This window comes from Callorhinus ursinus, unplaced genomic scaffold (assembly GCF_003265705.2).
Source record: "Callorhinus ursinus isolate GAN/ISIS: 27379988/994484 unplaced genomic scaffold, GSC_fseal_2.0 scaffold25, whole genome shotgun sequence".
Classification (NCBI taxonomy): domain Eukaryota; kingdom Metazoa; phylum Chordata; class Mammalia; order Carnivora; family Otariidae; genus Callorhinus; species Callorhinus ursinus.
Genome location: NW_027397087.1, coordinates 21411859 through 21428887, shown reverse-complemented (window position 1 = coordinate 21428887; position 17029 = coordinate 21411859). Strand labels below are relative to the sequence as shown.

The 17029-nt window shown below is 38.9% G+C and overlaps 1 protein-coding gene across 5 annotated transcripts in view; it reads left to right on the top strand.

Annotated features, from left to right (window-relative positions):
- The first annotated feature begins 16517 nt into the window (after positions 1 to 16517).
- The window catches only part of DNAAF4 (dynein axonemal assembly factor 4), a 69403-nt gene continuing 68891 nt past the window's right edge, over positions 16518 to 17029 (top strand). For 3 of the 5 annotated variants that reach the window (XM_073877043.1, XM_073877046.1, XM_025884173.2), the window contains exon 1: positions 16518 to 16733. In XM_073877043.1, the coding sequence (XP_073733144.1) occupies positions 16611 to 16733 (123 nt within the window). In that variant the 5' untranslated portion in view covers positions 16518 to 16610. The remainder of the gene's footprint in view (positions 16734 to 17029) is intronic. The other 2 variants (XM_073877044.1, XM_073877045.1) reach the window with 2 other exon arrangements.

Genomic DNA, 17029 nt, shown 5'->3' with positions numbered 1-17029 from the left:
TCTCTTTCTGCCTCTGCCGCTCCCCCTGCTTGTGTGCTTTCTCTCTCTGACAGACAAATAAATGAAATCTTTTAAGAAAATAAATAAATAGCAACAATAATGAGCACTTTACACAGAATCCTATTTAATCCTCTTAACACCCTACAAATAGGTATTATTACCTCTATTTTACAGATTGAGGAAACTAACTCACAGGGGGGTGAGAAACTTGATCAAGGTCATACAGTTAATAAAAGTAGAGTGGGATTCTAACCCAATTAGCCTGATTTCAAGCACTAGATTGTGGTACCACATTTTAACATCAAGAGTAAAATAATAGATAGATAAATAAATAAATAAATAAATAAATAAATAAATAAATTTATCCTGAAAAGATGTTAACATTCCCCAAATTCCTGCCTTAGATCTTGAACCCCTTGCTTTTGAGGACCCTTCTCTGACCTCCTTCTGCCTGCACTTTCTCCAAAAGGCAAAAAAGCTGTGGGTCAAGAGGATGTGCCATCCAGTACTCATGCTCTCTCTTCTTCTTCTTCTTCTTTTTGTTTTTAAGATTTTATTTATTTATTTGAGAGAAAGAGAGGGAGTACAGAGGGAGAGGGAGAAGCAGACTCCCTGCCGAGCAGGGAGCCCGATGCAGGGCTCGATCCCAGGACCCTGAGATCAGGACCTGAGCCGAAAGCAGACACTTAACGACTGAGCCACCCAGCCACCCCTAATAATTTGATCTTTGTATACACTTTGTATACACCACAAAAAAAATCACAACAGTAAATCTAGTTACCAACTGTCACCATACAATTAACCCCCTTCACTCATTTTGCCTACCTCCCACCCCATTCCCTTCTGTAAACCACTAATTAGTTCTCTCTCTGAGTTTTCTTTGTTTTGTTTGTTCTTGTATATATGTGATATACCCCACACATATAAAATATATGTATATATATTCCAATATAAGTGCAATCATACAGTATTTGTCTTTCTCAGTCTGACTTATTTCACTTAGCAAAATACACTCAAGTTCCACTCATGTTGTTATAGGTGGCAGGATTTCCTTCTTTTCATGGCTGAGTAGTATTCCATTGCGTGTGTGTGTGTGTGTGTGTGTGTGTGTGTGTGTGTGTGTGTGTATGCCACATCTTCTTTATCCATTCACCCATTGACGGATATTTACATTGTTTCCATATCTTGGCTATTGTAAATAATGTAATGAACATCAAAGTGTATATATCTTTTTTAATTAGTATCTTCATTTTTTTCAGATAAATACCCAGAAGTGGTATAGCTGAATCATATGATAATTCTATCTTAAATTTCTTGAGGAACCTCCAACCTTCCATAGTGGCTGCACCAGCTTGCATCCCCACCAACATGTGTGAGGGTTCTTTTTCCTCCACATCCTCTCCAACACTTGTTATTTCTTGGTTTTTGTTTGTTTTTTAAAAATATTTATTTATTTATTTGAGAGAGAGAGAGCAAGGGAGGACCAGAGGGAGAGGGACAAGCAGACTCTCTGCTGAGGGAGGAGCCTGACTCCAGGACCCTGAGATCATGACCTGAGCTGAAATCAAGAGTTGGGATGCTTAACCAGCTGAGCTACCCAGGCACCCCTGTTTTTATAACAGACATTCTATAGGTGTGAAGTGATATCTCATTGTGGTTTTGACTGGCATTGCCCTAATAATTAGTGATATTGAAAATCTTATGTGCCTGTTGGCCATCTGTATGACTTCTTTGGAAAAATGTCTGTTTGGATCCTCTGCCCATTTTTTAATTGGATTTTTCATTTTATTTGCTTTTGAGTTCTTTATATATTTTGGATATTAACCTCTTATCAAGTATGTGATTTGCAAATGTTTTCTACTATTCAGTAGTTTGCCTTTCACTATATTGATGGTTTCCCTTGCTGTGCAGAAGCTTTTTACTTTGGTGTAGTCATACTTGTTTATTTTTGCTTTTGTTGCCTTAGCTTTTGGAGTAAAATCCAAAAATTCAATGCCATCAGTATTGTCAAGAACCTTACCACCTGTGTTTCCTGCTAGGAGTTTTATGGCTTCAGGTCTTATATTCAAGTCTTCAACCCATTTTGAGTTAATTTTTCTATAAGGTAGTGGTCCAGTTTCATTCTTTTGCATGTGGCTGTCCAATTTTCCCAACATCAGTTATTGAAGAGATTGTCCTTTCCCCACTGTGTATTCTTTGTTCCTTTGTCATAAATAATTGACCATATATGTATGGGTTTATATCTGGGCTTTCTATTCTGTTCCATTGATCTGTGTGTCTGTTTTTATGCTGGTACCGTACTATTTTGATTACTATAGCTTTGTAGTATAGTTTGAAATCAGGCAGTGTGGTACCTTCGGCTCTGTTCTTTCTCAAGATTGCATTGGCTGGCCTGTACTTCTTGTGTGTATATCCCTTTGCTCAAGGATAGGCTTTTCTTATGCTATGTTTCTGCAGAAAACTCCAAGGAGACTGAGAATTCAAATTTGAATTTGACCTTCCAGGTCATTTTGAAGGTATATTTACTCAAGGAAAGAAAACAGAGTATATTTTATTAAATACTTTGTTGTCTTGTTTTAGAACTACTGTACAGTATTTCATTTATAACTATAGAGTAATGATTTAATATTTTGCTAATAATATTAATTGTATTAATTTTTATATTAATATTTACTGATATTTAATAAATATTGGAACTTTTAACAGTTGAATATTATAATAAATATCTCTATTTATCTAAAGATAAAATTCTAAAATTTTAAACTAAACTCAATTATAAATTTTTTTTGTTTTGGGAGAGATTGAGAGAGAGACAGAGCAGGGAGGGGCAGAGGGAGAGGGATAGAGAGAATCTTAAGCAGCCTCCATGCCCAGCACAGAGCTGGATGTGGGGCTCAATCTCACACCCTGTGATCATGACCTGAGCTAAAATCAAGAGTTGGAGACTTAACCAACTGAGCCACCCAGGTGCCTCATTTATGAAATGTTTTTAAAAATTATTGATGGAACAAAAAATTTCTATTTGTTTATATTCTTCTTTTCTAATCCTCTTTAGTAACTAGCATACAGAATTCTCCTAATAGCTATTTTCCTTAACGATAAATTAAGATTTTTCTTTTTTCAATACACCTTATATTTTAGAGCAGTTTCAGTTTCACAGAAGATACAGAGCTTTCCCAAATCTCCTTGCCCCCATATTTGTACAGCCTCCCCCATTCTCAAAATCCCCCACCAGAACAGTGCATTTGTTACAATAGATTAACCTACAATGACACATCATTATCATACAAAGTCTGTAGTTTATATTAGGGCTCATTCTTGGTGTTTCACATTCTAAGGGTTTGGAAATGTGTACTGACATGTGTCCACAATTATGTTATCATACAAAATCCTTTGTATTCTACCTATTCATCTCTTCTTCTCTCCAGCCCCTAGCAACCACTGATTTTTTTTTTTTTTTTTTTACTGCTTCTGTTGTTTTGCCTTTTCAGGAGTTTACACAATTGGAACCAATAGTCTGTACTTTTTCAGATTGGCTTCTTTCACTTAGTAATATACATTTAAGTTTCCTCCATATCTTTTCATGGCTCAATAGCTCATTTCTTTTTAGCACATAATAATATTCCATTATCTGGATGTACAACAGTTTATTTATTTTTTCAACTACTGAAGGACATCTTGGTTGCAACCAAATTTAGGTAGTTATGAATAAAGCTACCATAAACATCTGTGTGCAGGTTTTTGTGTAGACATAAGTTTTCAATGCTTTTTAGCAAATACCAAGGAGCATGATTGCTGGATCATACGGTAAGAGTATGTTCCATTTTTTAAAAATTTTTTAAAATTTATTTTTATTTTTTAGTATTATTTATTTATTTACTTATTTATTTTGAGAGAGAGAGAGAGAAAGAGGGGGAAAGGTGCAGAGGGAGAGGGAGAGAGAGAATCCTAAGCAGGCTCCACACCCAGCACAGAGCCTGACTTGGGGCTTGATCTCACAACCCTGAGATCATGACCTGCCAAAATCAAGAGTCAGATGCTTAATTGACTGAGCCACCCAGGTACCCCGAGTATGTTTCGTTTTGCAAGAAACTGCTAAACTATCTTCCAAGCGGCTTTACCATTTTGCATTCCCAGCAGCAATGAATGAGGATGTTGCTTCACATCCTCATCAACACTTGGTGTTGTCAATGTTCTGGATTTTGACCATTCTAATACATGCATAGTGGTATCTCATCATTATTGTTGTTTTCATTGCATTTTCCTGATGGATGACATAAGATATGGAGCATCTCTTCATATGCTTATTTATCATCTGTATACCTTCTTTGGTGAAGTGTCTGTTAAAGTCTTCAGCTCATCTTTTAATTGGGTTGTTCTCTTTTTTTTTTAAGTATAGTTGACATATAATGTTATATTACTTTCAGGTGTACAGCATAGTGATTTGACAATACAGGACGTTACTCAATACTCACCATGCTAAGTGTAGTCCCCATATAGCATTATTATAATATTATTGACTATATTCCCTGTACTGTACTTTTCATCTCCATGACTTATTTTATAACTGAAAGTTTGTATCTCTTAATCCCAACTAATTAAATTTGTATTTTTTATTGTTTGAGTTTTAAAAGTTTATATATATTTTGGTTAAGAGTCCTTTATCAAATATGTCTTTTGGAAATATTTTCTCCCAGTCTGTGTATTGTCTTTTCATTCTCTTGACAGTGTCACTCACAAAGCAGATATTTTTAGTTTTAATTATGTCCAGCCTATCAATTCTTTCTTTCTTTCATGGATCTGCCTTTGGTATATATCTAAAAAGTTATCATCAAACTCAAGGCAATCTAGATTTTCTCCTGTGTTATCCTGTAAGAGTTCTATAGTTTTACATTTTAAATTTAAATCAGTGATCCATTTTGAGTTCATTTTTGAGAAAAGTGTAATGGTTATATCTAGATTCCCTTTTTTGCATGTACATGTCTAGTTGTTCCAGCACCTTTTGTTGAAAGTACATTCTTTTCTCCATTATATTACCTCTTCTCCTTTTCTCAAAAATCTGTTGACTATATTCATATGGGTAGATTTCTGGGCTCTCTATTCTGTTCCATTGATTTACTTGTCTGTTTTTTCATTACTACTAAACCGCATTGATTATTTTCTTCCCAAATTGATCTATGATTGATCAAGAGTCAATCTATTGATCTAGATTCAATGCAATCCCAATCAAAATACTAGAAAGTTATTTTGTGGATATTGACAAACTAATTCTACTGTTACATGAGGCAAAAGACCCAGAATAGCCAACACAATATTGAAGGAAAAGAACAAAGTTAGAGGAGTGACAACACCCAACTTCAACAGTTGCCACAAAAAAACCCCAAAAAAACAAAAAAAACGACACAAGGCTGGGTACAGTTCCTAGGAGATTTCTAGGAAGCTGGTATGTCTGGCCTCACAAAATGAGTTAGGAAGTATCCCCTCTGCCTCTATCTTCTAAAAGAGATTGTAGAAAATTGGTATAATTTCTTCCTTAAATGTTTAGTAGAATTCACAAGTGATCCCATCTAGGCCTGGTGCTTTCTGTTTGGGAAAGTTATTGATGATTGATTCAGTTTATTTAATAGATATAGGTCTACTCATATTGTCTATTTCTTCTTCTGTGAGTTTTGAGAAATTGTGTCCTTCAGTGAATTGGTCCAATTCAATGAGGTTATCAAAATTTTAGGCATTGAGTTGTTCATAGTATTCCTTTATTATCCTTTTGATATTCATGGAATTTGTAGTGATGTCTACTCTTTTGTTTTTGATATTAGTAATTTGTGTCCTCTCTCTTTTTTTCTCAGTTAGCCTGACTAGAGGTTTGTCGATTTTGTTGATCTTTTCAAAACCAACTCTGTTTTACTGATCTTCTCTATTGAGTTCCTATTTTCAATTCCATTGGTTTCTGCTCTAATTTTTATTCTTTTTTTTTCCTGCTTACTTCAGATTTAATTTACTCCTTGTTTTCCTGGTTGCATAAGTTGGAAGCTTGGATGCATGACTTTAGATTTTTTTTCTTCCCTAACATATGCATTTGATGGCATAAATTCAGTTAAACTCTGATAAAAGCCCAGCAGATTAGGATCTGGTTAAATAATTTCTTCTGAAGGCAGATCTTGCTAAGAAGAACAGAATGCCCTGGCATATTTCAAAATAGTTCCTTTTCCCCTTTCCCCTCCCCCTGTTGAGAGCACTGGGAGATTTTTCTCTGATATTGACTGTGAGAACCTGGTACAGCTTTGGGAAGTAAAGCTCATAAAAGTGTATGGGCTCCCTGATGACTGGGTCCCCCTGGAGTTTTTACGTCTGAGACTTACCCACAGTGAGCAGCAATTTGTCACCGACAGTTCAGGTTTTCCTACCTTGACGCTGTTCCCATGGAGGTTTCTTCTCTGATTGGTTATGATTCTCTGTATTCATTTGTTGATCTCTCCAATTTGGGGGTAGTGATTTGCTCTGTGACCTCACTTTTTTTATGAATCTAAGAAGAGTTGCTGATTTTTTATTTTGTTCAGCTTTTTACATAAGATAGAGTGGTGACTTTCAAGCTCTTTATATGTTAGTTCAGACTTTTTTAAAAAATTAAATAATTGATACTGTGCTAAAGCAATCTAATAGAAAAAATCATCAAGATCTATTCTCCATAAGTATAAATCTAAGATATATGAACCAAAAGTAAAAGGAAAAGAATAGTCACTTTATACATTCTAAATGAGCTCTAACTATATATTCTTGTCTAATTGTAAACCACATTGTCTTTTTCTAAAGCCCAAATTTAAAATAGTAAAATAACTAATGCATTTAAAATCTATTGTGTAGATTTTGGTCTGAAATGCCACTTTCATAGTGGGTCTAAATCATCTTGTTCTAAGAATAAAGGATTTTTAAAAGGCTTTTAAAATTCTGGAATGGTATTAAAAATCATAATCAACCTTTCCCCATGGCCAAATATGACACTATGACCATCAAAAATAAACAAAATTATAGTCTCTTAATTTTAGGTTAAGAATAATAAATCAGATTTAATTGTTGCTTCATAATGTATATTTTCACTCCCTAAGAACATCACAATATGTAAGGAGAAAATAGAGACCTTCCTCTACCATAGAGCTAGTTTTTAAATTTTTACTTTAACTTTATAATATTTGTTACATACAAAATGATGCAGATATTTGTATATTTAAGTTATGAATCATAATACAAGTAATACATATCCATCACCCAAAATTAGAGAGAGAGAGAGAGGGAGAGATATAACGTGGCAATATCTTTTGTGCTCTCTGATGGCTTGTTTGATGTAATTAAGAGACTCAAACAAAAATGATTTTGGGAGCGGAGCAAGATGGCGGAGGAGTAGGAGACCTGGATTTCGTCTGGTCTCAGGAATTCAGCTGAATAGGGATCAAACCATTCTGAACACCTACGAACTCAACAGGAGATCGAAGAAAAGAATAGCAACAACTCTCTGAACAGAAAAGCGACCACTTACTGGAAGGTAGGACGTGCGGAGAAGTGAATCCGAGGCGATATTCGGGAGGATAGACGGCGGGGGAGGGGGCCTCCGTCGGCCGCTTCTGGCAAGTGCTAGAGCCGCGGAGCACAAAATCGGACCTTTTAGAAGTCGGCTCCGCTGAGGGACGTCGCTCCAGTGGCTAAGCGGGGGGTGGAACCCTCACGGGACAGTGTGGTCTTAGGACCCTCGGGGTCACAGAAAGACTGGGGGAGCCTGAGTGCGGCAGAGCACCCAGGTATCAGAGCGGGGAAGCCGGCTGCAGAGACAGAGTCGAAGCGTGGGCTCTCAGCTTGGGGTTGCCATAAACTGTGATCCACGGCCCATTTGGGCCACTGTTCCTCCAGCAGGGACCCAACAAGTGGCAGAGCCTGGAAGACTCCCCTTCCTCCCCTGGGAGGAGCGGTGTGGGAGCACAACGCAGGGATCTGCTGGGTTTGGAGACTCCACACAGGGTCGGTGCCAGAGATAGAAACACTTGGTCACAGGCCGGGTGAGCACGGAATGCGGCTGGAGGCCGGGGAGACGGGAGTGACTGACTACTCTTCTCTGGGGGCTCACTGAGAAGTGGGGCCCCGAATTCTCGGCTCCTCCGGGGAGAGACTGGGAGGCCACCATTTTCACTCTCATCCTCCAAAGCTGTACCAAAAGCTTGCCGGGAACAAAAGCTCTCGAGAGCAAACCCGAGCAGATTGCTTAGCCTGGACCGGCAAGGGCGAGGCAATTTTGCCTCTGGCAAAGACATCTGGGGACCATGGCAACAGGCCCCTCCCCCAGAAGATCAGCACAAACAGCCAGCCAAGACCAAGTTTACCGATCAAGGAGAACAGAACTTCAGCGCTAGGGGAATACTGCACATAGAATTCATGGCTTTTTTACCATGATTCATTAGTCTTTCAAAGTTAATTTTTTTAACTGTTTTTTTTTTAATTTTTCTTTTTCCCTTCTTCAACCAACATCTTATCAATCCCTTTTTTTAAAAAAACATTTTTATTTTTCATTTTTAGAGTCATATTCTATCCTTTCATAGTAGTTACCCTTATTTTTGGCATATATATATATATATATATATATATATGTGTGTTGTTCTCTCTTTAAAATTTTGAGATACAGTTTCATCTAACAAATCAAAATATACCCTAAATCACTAGTGTGATTTGGCTTTGCTCTAGTCTCCTGCCTGATCAGATTCTCTCCCTTTTTTTTTTAAATCTTCTTTCTTTTTTTAAACAACTTATCTTATCAATTCCTTTTATAAAATCTTTTATAATTTTCATCTTTACAGTCATCTTGCATCCCTTCATTGTATCAACCCTTATTTTGTACATATATAAGTCTGTCTGTCTTTAAAATTTTAGGAGGCACTTTCTTCTAACAGACCAAAATACACCCAAAATCTAGTGTGTGGCACTGATCTATGCACTAGCCTGATCATATTTGATCATATTCTGTTTTTTTTTGTTTTGTTCTGTTTTTGTATGTTTTTATCTTTTTCTTTTTTCTCTTTCTTTTTTCTTTCTTTCTCTTTCTTTTCCCGTGGTTTCAGGTCTTTTCTGATTTGTTTAGAGTATATTTGCTGGGGACATTGTTAACCTGTTAGCATTTTATTCTCTCATTCATCTATTCTCCTCTGGACAAAATGACAAGACGAAAAAAATCACCTCAGGAAAAAGAACAAGAGGTAGTACCGTCAGCCAGGGACCTACTCAATACGGACATTAGTACGATGTTGGACCTAGAGTTCAGAATCATGATTTTAAAGATACTAGCTGGGCTTGAAAAAAACATGGAAGTTACTAGAGACACCCTTCCTGGAGAAATAAAAGAACTAAAATCTAACCAAATCGAAATAAAAAAGGCTATTAATGAGGTGCAATCAAAAATGGGGGCACTAACTGCTAGGATAAATGAGGCAGAAGAGAGAATTAGCGATATAGAAGACCAAATGATAGAAAATAAAGAAGCTGAGAAAAAGACAGATTAACAACTACTGGATCATGAGGGCAGAATTCGAGAGATAAGTGATACGATTAGACGAAACAACATTAGAATAATTGGGAACCCAGAAGAAGAAGAAAGAGAGAGGGGGGCAGAAGGTATATTGGAGCAAATTATAGCAGAGAATTTCCCTAATGTGGGGAAGGAAACAGGCATCAAAATCCAGGAGGCACAGAGAACCCCTCTCAAAATCAATAAAAATAGGTCAACACCCCGATATCTAATAGTAAAACTTACGATGAACAAACAATCAATCATGGAACACTGCATCAAAAACTAATGATGTAATAGATGGTGATTAACATAACAATAAAAAAATTTGAAAAAAAATAATAAAAATAAAGAAAAGAAAAAAAAACTTACGAGTCTCAGAGACAAAGAGAAAATCTTGAAAGCAGCTCGGGAGAAGAGATATGTAACCTATAATGGTAGAAACATTAGATTGGCAACAGACCTATCCACAGAGACCTGGCAGGCCAGAAAGGACTGGCATGATATATTCAGAGCACTAAATGAGAAAAATATGCAGCCAAGAATACTATATCCAGCTAGGCTGTCATTGAAAATAGGAGAGATAAAAAGCTTCCAGGACGAACAAAAACTAAAGGAATTTGCAAACATGAAACCAGCCCTCCAAGAAATATTGAAAGGGGTCCTGTAAGCAAAGAGAGAGCCTAAAAGCAGCATAGACCAGAAAGGAACACAGACACTATACAGTAACAGTCACCTTACAGGCAATACAATGGCACTAAATTCATACCTTTCAATAGTTACCCTGAATGTAAATGGGCTCAATGCCCCAATCAAAAGACACAGGCTATCAGATTGGATTAAAAAACAAGACCCATCGATATGCTGTCTGCAAGAGACTCATTTTAGACCCAAAGACACCCCCAGATTGAAAGTGAGGGGGTGGAAAACCATTTACCATGCTAATGGACACCAAAAGAAAGCTGGGGTGGCAATCCTCATATCAGACAAATTAGATTTTAAACCAAAGACTGTAATAAGAGATGAGGAAGGACACTATATCCTACTTAAAGGGTCTATCCAACAAGAAGATCTAAAAATTGTAAATAGCTATGCCCCTAACATGGGAGGAGCCAATTATATAAGGCAATTAATAACAAAAGCAAAGAAACACAGATGGCTTCCCTGGGGAATTCTACCAAACATTTAAAGAAGAGTTAATACCTATACTTCTGAAACTGTTCCAAAAAATAGAAATGGAAGGAAAACTTCCAAACTCGTTTAATGAGGCCACCATTACCTTGATCCCCAAACCAAAGACCCCATCAAAAAGGAGAATTATAGACCAATATCCTTGATGAACATGGATGCAAAAATTCTCACCAAAATACTAGCCAATAGGATCCAACAGTACATGAAAAGGATTCTTCACCACGACCAAGTGGGATTTATCCCCGGGCTGCAAGGTTGGTTCAACATCCGCAAATCAATCAACGTGATACAATACATTAACAAAAGAAAGAACAAGAATCATATGATCCTCTCAATAGATGCAGAAAAAGCATTTGACAAAGTACAGCATCCTTTCTTGATCAAAACTCTTCAGAGTATAGGGATAGAGGGTACATACCTCAATATCATAAAAGCCATCTATGAAAAACCTACAGCGAATATCATTCTCAATGGGGAAAAACTGAGAGCTTTCCCCGTAAGGTCAGGAACGCGGCAGGGATGTCCACTATCACCACTGCTATTCAACATCACATTAGAAGTCCTAGCCACAGAAATCAGACAACAAAAAGAAATCAAAGGCATCCAAATCAGCAAGGAGGAAGTCAAACTCTCACTCTTTGCAGATGATATGACACTTTATGTTGAAAACCCAAAAGACTCCACCCCAAAACTGCTAGAACTCATACAGGAATTCAGTAAAGTGGCAGCATATAAAATCAATGCACAGAACTCATTGGCACTCCTATACACCAACAACAAGACAGAAGAGAGACAAATTAAGGAGTCGATCCCATTTACAATTGCACCCAAAACCATAAGATACCTAGGAGTAAATTTAACCAAAGAGACAAAGGATCTGTACTCAGAAAACTATAAAATACTCATGAAAGAAATTGAAGAAGACACAAAGAAATGGAAAAACTTTCCATGCTCATGGATTGGAAGAACAAACATTGTGAAGATGTCAATGCTACCTAGAGCAATCTACACATTCAATGCAATCCCCATCAAAATACCATCCACTTTTTTCAAAGAAATGGAACAAATAATCCTAAAATTTGTATGGAACCAGAAGAGACTCGAAATAGCCAGAGGAGTGTTGAAAAAGAAAAGCAAAGCTGGAGGCATCATAATTCCGGCTTCCAGCTCTATTACAAAGCTGTCATCATCAAGACAGTATGGTACTGGCACAAAAACAGACACATAGATCAATGGAACAGAATAGAGAGCCCAGGAATGGACCCTCCACTCTATGGTCAACTAATCTTTGACAAAGCAGGAAAGAATGTCCAATGGAAAAAAGACAGTCTCTTCAACAAATGGTGTTGGGAAAATTGGACAGCCACATGCAGAAGAATGAAACTGGACCATTTCCTTACACCACACACAAAAATAGACTCCAAATGGTTGAAAGACCTAAACATGAGACAGGAGTCCATCAACATCCTAAAGGAGAACACAGGCAGCAACCTCTTCGACCTCAGTCGCAGCAACTTCTTCCTAGAAACATCGCCAAAGGCAAGGGAAGCAAGGGCAAAAATGAACTATTGGGATTTCATCAAGATAAAAAGCTTTTGCACAGCAAAAGAAACAGTCCACAAAACCAAAAGACAACTGACAGAATGGGAGAAAATATTTGCAAATGACATATCAGATAAAGGGCTAGTATCCAAAATCTATAAAGAACGTATCAAACTCAACACCCAAAGAACAAATAATCCAATCAAGAAATGGGCAGAAGACATGAACAGACATTTTTCCAAAGAAGACATCCAAATGGCCAACAGACACATGAAAAAGTGCTCAACATCGCTCGGCATCAGGGAAATCCAAATCAAAACCTCAATGAGATACCACCTCACACCCGTCAGAATGTCTAAAATTAACAAGTCAGGAAATGACAGATGTTGGCAGGGATGCGGAGAAAGGGGAACCCTCCTACACTTTTGATGGGAATGCAAGCTGGTGCAACCACTCTGGAAAACAGTATAGAGGTTCCTCAAACAGTCGAAAATAGAGCTACCATTCAATCCAGCAATTGCACTACTGGGTATTTACCACAAAGATATAAATGTAGGGATCCGAAGGGGTATGTGCACCCCAAAGTTTATAGCAGCAACGTCCACAACAGCCAAACTGTGGAAAGAGCCAAGATGTGCATCAACAGATAAATGGATAAAGAAGAAGTGGTATATATACACAATGGAATATTAAGCAGCCATCAAAAGGAATGAGATCTTGCCATTTGCAAGGATGTGGATGGAACTGGAGGGTGTTATGCTGAGTGAAATAAGTCAATCAGAGAAAGACATGTATCATATGACCTCACTGATATGAGGAATTCTTAATCTCAGGAAAGAAACTGAGGGTTGCTGGAGTGGTGGCGGTTGGGAGGGATGGGGTGGCTGGGTGATAGATATTGGGGAGGGTATGTGCTATGGTGAGCGCTGTGAATTGTGCAAGACTGTTGAATTACAGATCTGTACCTCTGAAACAAACAAATAATGCAATATATGTTAAAAAAAAAAAAGAGGAAGATAGCAGGAGGGGAAGAATGAAGGGGAGTATGTCAGAGGGAGAGACGAACCATGAGAGATGATGGACTCTGAAAAACAAACTGAGGGTTCTAGAGGGGAGGGGGGTGTGGGAATGGGTTAGCCTGGTGATGGGTATTAAAGAGGGCATGTTCTGCATGGAGCACTGGGTGTTATTAACAAACAATGAATCATGGAACACTACATCAAAAACTAATGATGTAATATATGGTGATTAACATAACAATAAAAAATTAATTAAAAAATGAATTTGGATGTTCTCTCTGGGTTTTCTTAGGGAACCAGCCAATAGGACCTGGATCTCTGGTCTCCCAGTGAGAGGGACTGCATCTGAACTCAGTTGGCAATGGTACTATTACTTTCTTCCAACTAAGGCTTTCCATGAGACTCAAGATATGCAGATACTGAGTAGCTGACTTTCTTGGACAAGTCTTTTTTTTTTTTTTAAGATTTATTTATTTATTTTAGAGAGAGAGAGAGCACTGCAGGGGGAGGGGCAGAGGGAGAGAGAGAGAATCCTAAGCCGACTCCCTGCTGAGGGTGGAGCCTGATGTTTTGCTCAATCCCACAACCATGAGATCATGACCTCAGCAGAAATCAAGAGCCAGATGCCTAACCAACTGAGCCACCCAGGCGCCCCTCTTGGACAAATCTTATAAATAGTTGCTCCTAAACCAAGACTGCCTGGTGCCCCAGTGAATTTCCTGACAAGATTCCTTTCACGTTTGCCCTGCAAGAAGGGAGAGAAAAAAGGGGATGGAATTCCTCTCCTATAATGCAAACTCACACTGAAGATCCAACATAGTGCTCTGGCCCCAATATACTTCTCCTTGAGATGATGGCAGAATGGGGGAATCTGTGTTTTTTCCTTACTTTTGTAAACAAGTTTCCTTCTTCACCAATAAAACCTAGCCCTTAACCTAGTGGTTCTAACTTTGGTGTGGGTCAGAATTACCTAGGGGCATGTTAAAACACAGATTGCTGGTCCCACATCCAGAATTTCTGTAGACCAGGACTGGGGTCTGGGATTTTGCATTTCTAGAAAGTTCCCAGGAAATGCTGATATTATGGTCAAGGGACCACACTCTGAGAAACTCTGTCTTAATTCATGCAGTGGAAATCAGCTCACAAAGGGTCCCATTGCCAAGACCTTCACCTAGGAATTAATCATTGTCCTTTCTTGTGCCCTACTTTATAGTTTTACCACACAGGAAGGAATTTTTAACCAATAGATGACCTACTCTTCTCACTCATCCATCCAGTGTATAGCTATAATTAATTCATTTTCACTGTTCTATGATATTCTGTTGTGTGAATAAAACTATTGATAGACATTTGGCTTGTTTTCAGGTTTTTCCTAGGAAACTCTTATGAAGAGTCACTTCTTTAGTCATAGAATTACCCTTGCTTCCTGAAAGGACCCATCTAGAGGGAATCTTCCTGGGGTGCCTCGTTGGATAATTTGGCTAAGCATCTGCCTTTGGCTCAGATCATGACCCCAGGGTCCTGGGATTGAGCCCTGCATTGGGCTCTCTGCTCAATGGAGAGCCTGCTTCTCCCTCCCTCTGCTGCTCCCCCTGCTTGTGCTCTGTCAAATAAATAAAACCTTAAAAAAAAAAAAAGAGGGAACCTTTCTTCCCTTAGACCTTTCCCTAAATTCTAACGTCTTCTTACTGAGACACCCAATGGTGTGTGTTCTACCTTGTTCAGTGAGCACCTAACTCAACTTGTTCAAGTACATGTGTGTCTGTGGTCTTTGGCTGAAGGCTTTATATGTAAAATATCTTCACATGCCTTGTTGTGCCTTTTGATGAACACCAGTTCTTAGTTTTAGTTCAAGTTTTCAATTTTTTCCCTTTATGGCTAGTGCTTTTTACATCATATTTAAGAATTCCTGTCTTAGTCCAAGATCATATGGATATGTATTTTTTTGCTAGATATGTATTTCTAATATCTAAATTTAAAATGCCAAAAGTGAGGACAAAGGGAAAGAAATCTAAGAATGGCTCCCAGTAGTCAAAAGTTACAGAACCTTGAGATGATGAACCTCTGACAAAATAAGGTACTGAAGGGTAGGCTGTTTGGGGAAAAGATGGTATTTTTTTTCTTCCAAGTCTACTGCTCCTAAACTGTCCTCAAGGATGTTTTCAGGAGGTTTGAAATTTGTTTTAATGGCCTGCAAAAGTAAAAAGTTTAAAATCCAAATCCATAAGTGGCAAGTAGTTCATAGGTGCTTAAATTTCAAGTAAATTCACTCTGTTCTTTTTTGCTTTATTTTTTTAAATAAATTATTTATTTTAGAGAGGGGGAAAGGGAAGAGGCAGAGGGAGAGGCAGAGAACCTCACACAGACTCTTCCCAAAGCACACAGCCCAGGCCTCTCTGCTCTCTCCACCCTGAAATCAGGACCTCAGTGGAAACCAAGAGTCAGATGCCCAACGGACTGAGCCACCCTTGTTTTCTTTTTTAAACATCAAATTCCATTAACTGATAAACTGAGTCTAGAGAAAGCAGCCTGGGCAAAGATCATTGCGATGGGTGTTAAGAAAGCAGGATTTTAATCACGATTCTGCCACTAATCTAAGTGGCAATGGGGTTAAGTGTGGGGGTTTCAAATTCCTTAAATATGCAGGATAAACTACATCACCCTCAAGTTTCCTTCCAGAACTAAGTCTTCTTAAGCAATTGTAAAATGTATCCGTGTAAATCCAAGCAGCCAAGCGTTTGTCACGTGAGTCATAAGGCCATTTCTTCCCAGGTCTTAAACCATGTGGTGAACCCTACCTACGATCTTTTGGTAGCCTTACAGTTGAGGAGATTTGGACCACTACAATAGTTAAGGCCAAGCTCCCAGGAAATTTACAAAACAGGAACACCAAATGATGTTCTGACAGCCTTCATCAGACCAAAAGGCCAGGGCTGCTAGGTGCGGGGGAGGTGCACCTGCTTCTCACAGGTCTGGTCCCTCTGGTAACTTCTTTTTTTCTTTTTCTTTTTTTTGCATTCTCAGGCGCAAGGCTCTTTTCTTAAAATGAAGGCCTATTTCTTCCGTCATTCACTCAGGCCCCAGGGAACGGGTAAGAGCCACAGGAGCGGCCTATCGCCCGCGCCAGAACGCCCGCGCAGTCACGAGGGGAGTTTGCGGGGCGGTCGCAGAGGCGCGCCCGGGGCACGCTGGGAACGCGGGGCGCCGCGACCCGGCCTGACCCGGAAGGGCTGGTGCGTGGTAACTCCGGCTTCCCTAGCAACTGAGCAGGTGCTAGTCCTAACCATCCGCATCCTCTTGTTCGGACACCTCCCGGGATGCCACTGCAGGTTAGCGATTACACCTGGCAGCAGACGAAGACTGCGGTGTTTATCTCTGTGCCTCTCCGGGGCGTCTGCGTCAGAGATGCGGACGTGTTCTGCACGGAAAACTATTTGAAGGTAGGAACTCGAGTTGTGCCTGCCGGGTCCCCGGGGGTGTGGTCCGAAGCTTCTGAGAGCGCTTCTGTGTACACGCCACAGGCGCGTTCTTGCAGATAAGCGTCCTAAAATTTCGTTCCATTTTTTTTTTTTAAACCGAATCCCATAAGGTGATACCTCATCTTTAGACGGTTGTCATCAGACCAGAGATGATTTTTATCCAGGATTCCTTCATATGCCTTGTTAATCGAGTAAATTTATAGCAGGCATTTAAGAAAATGATCTTGGCCTCTATCATTTGTTTCTTAACGGCTGTG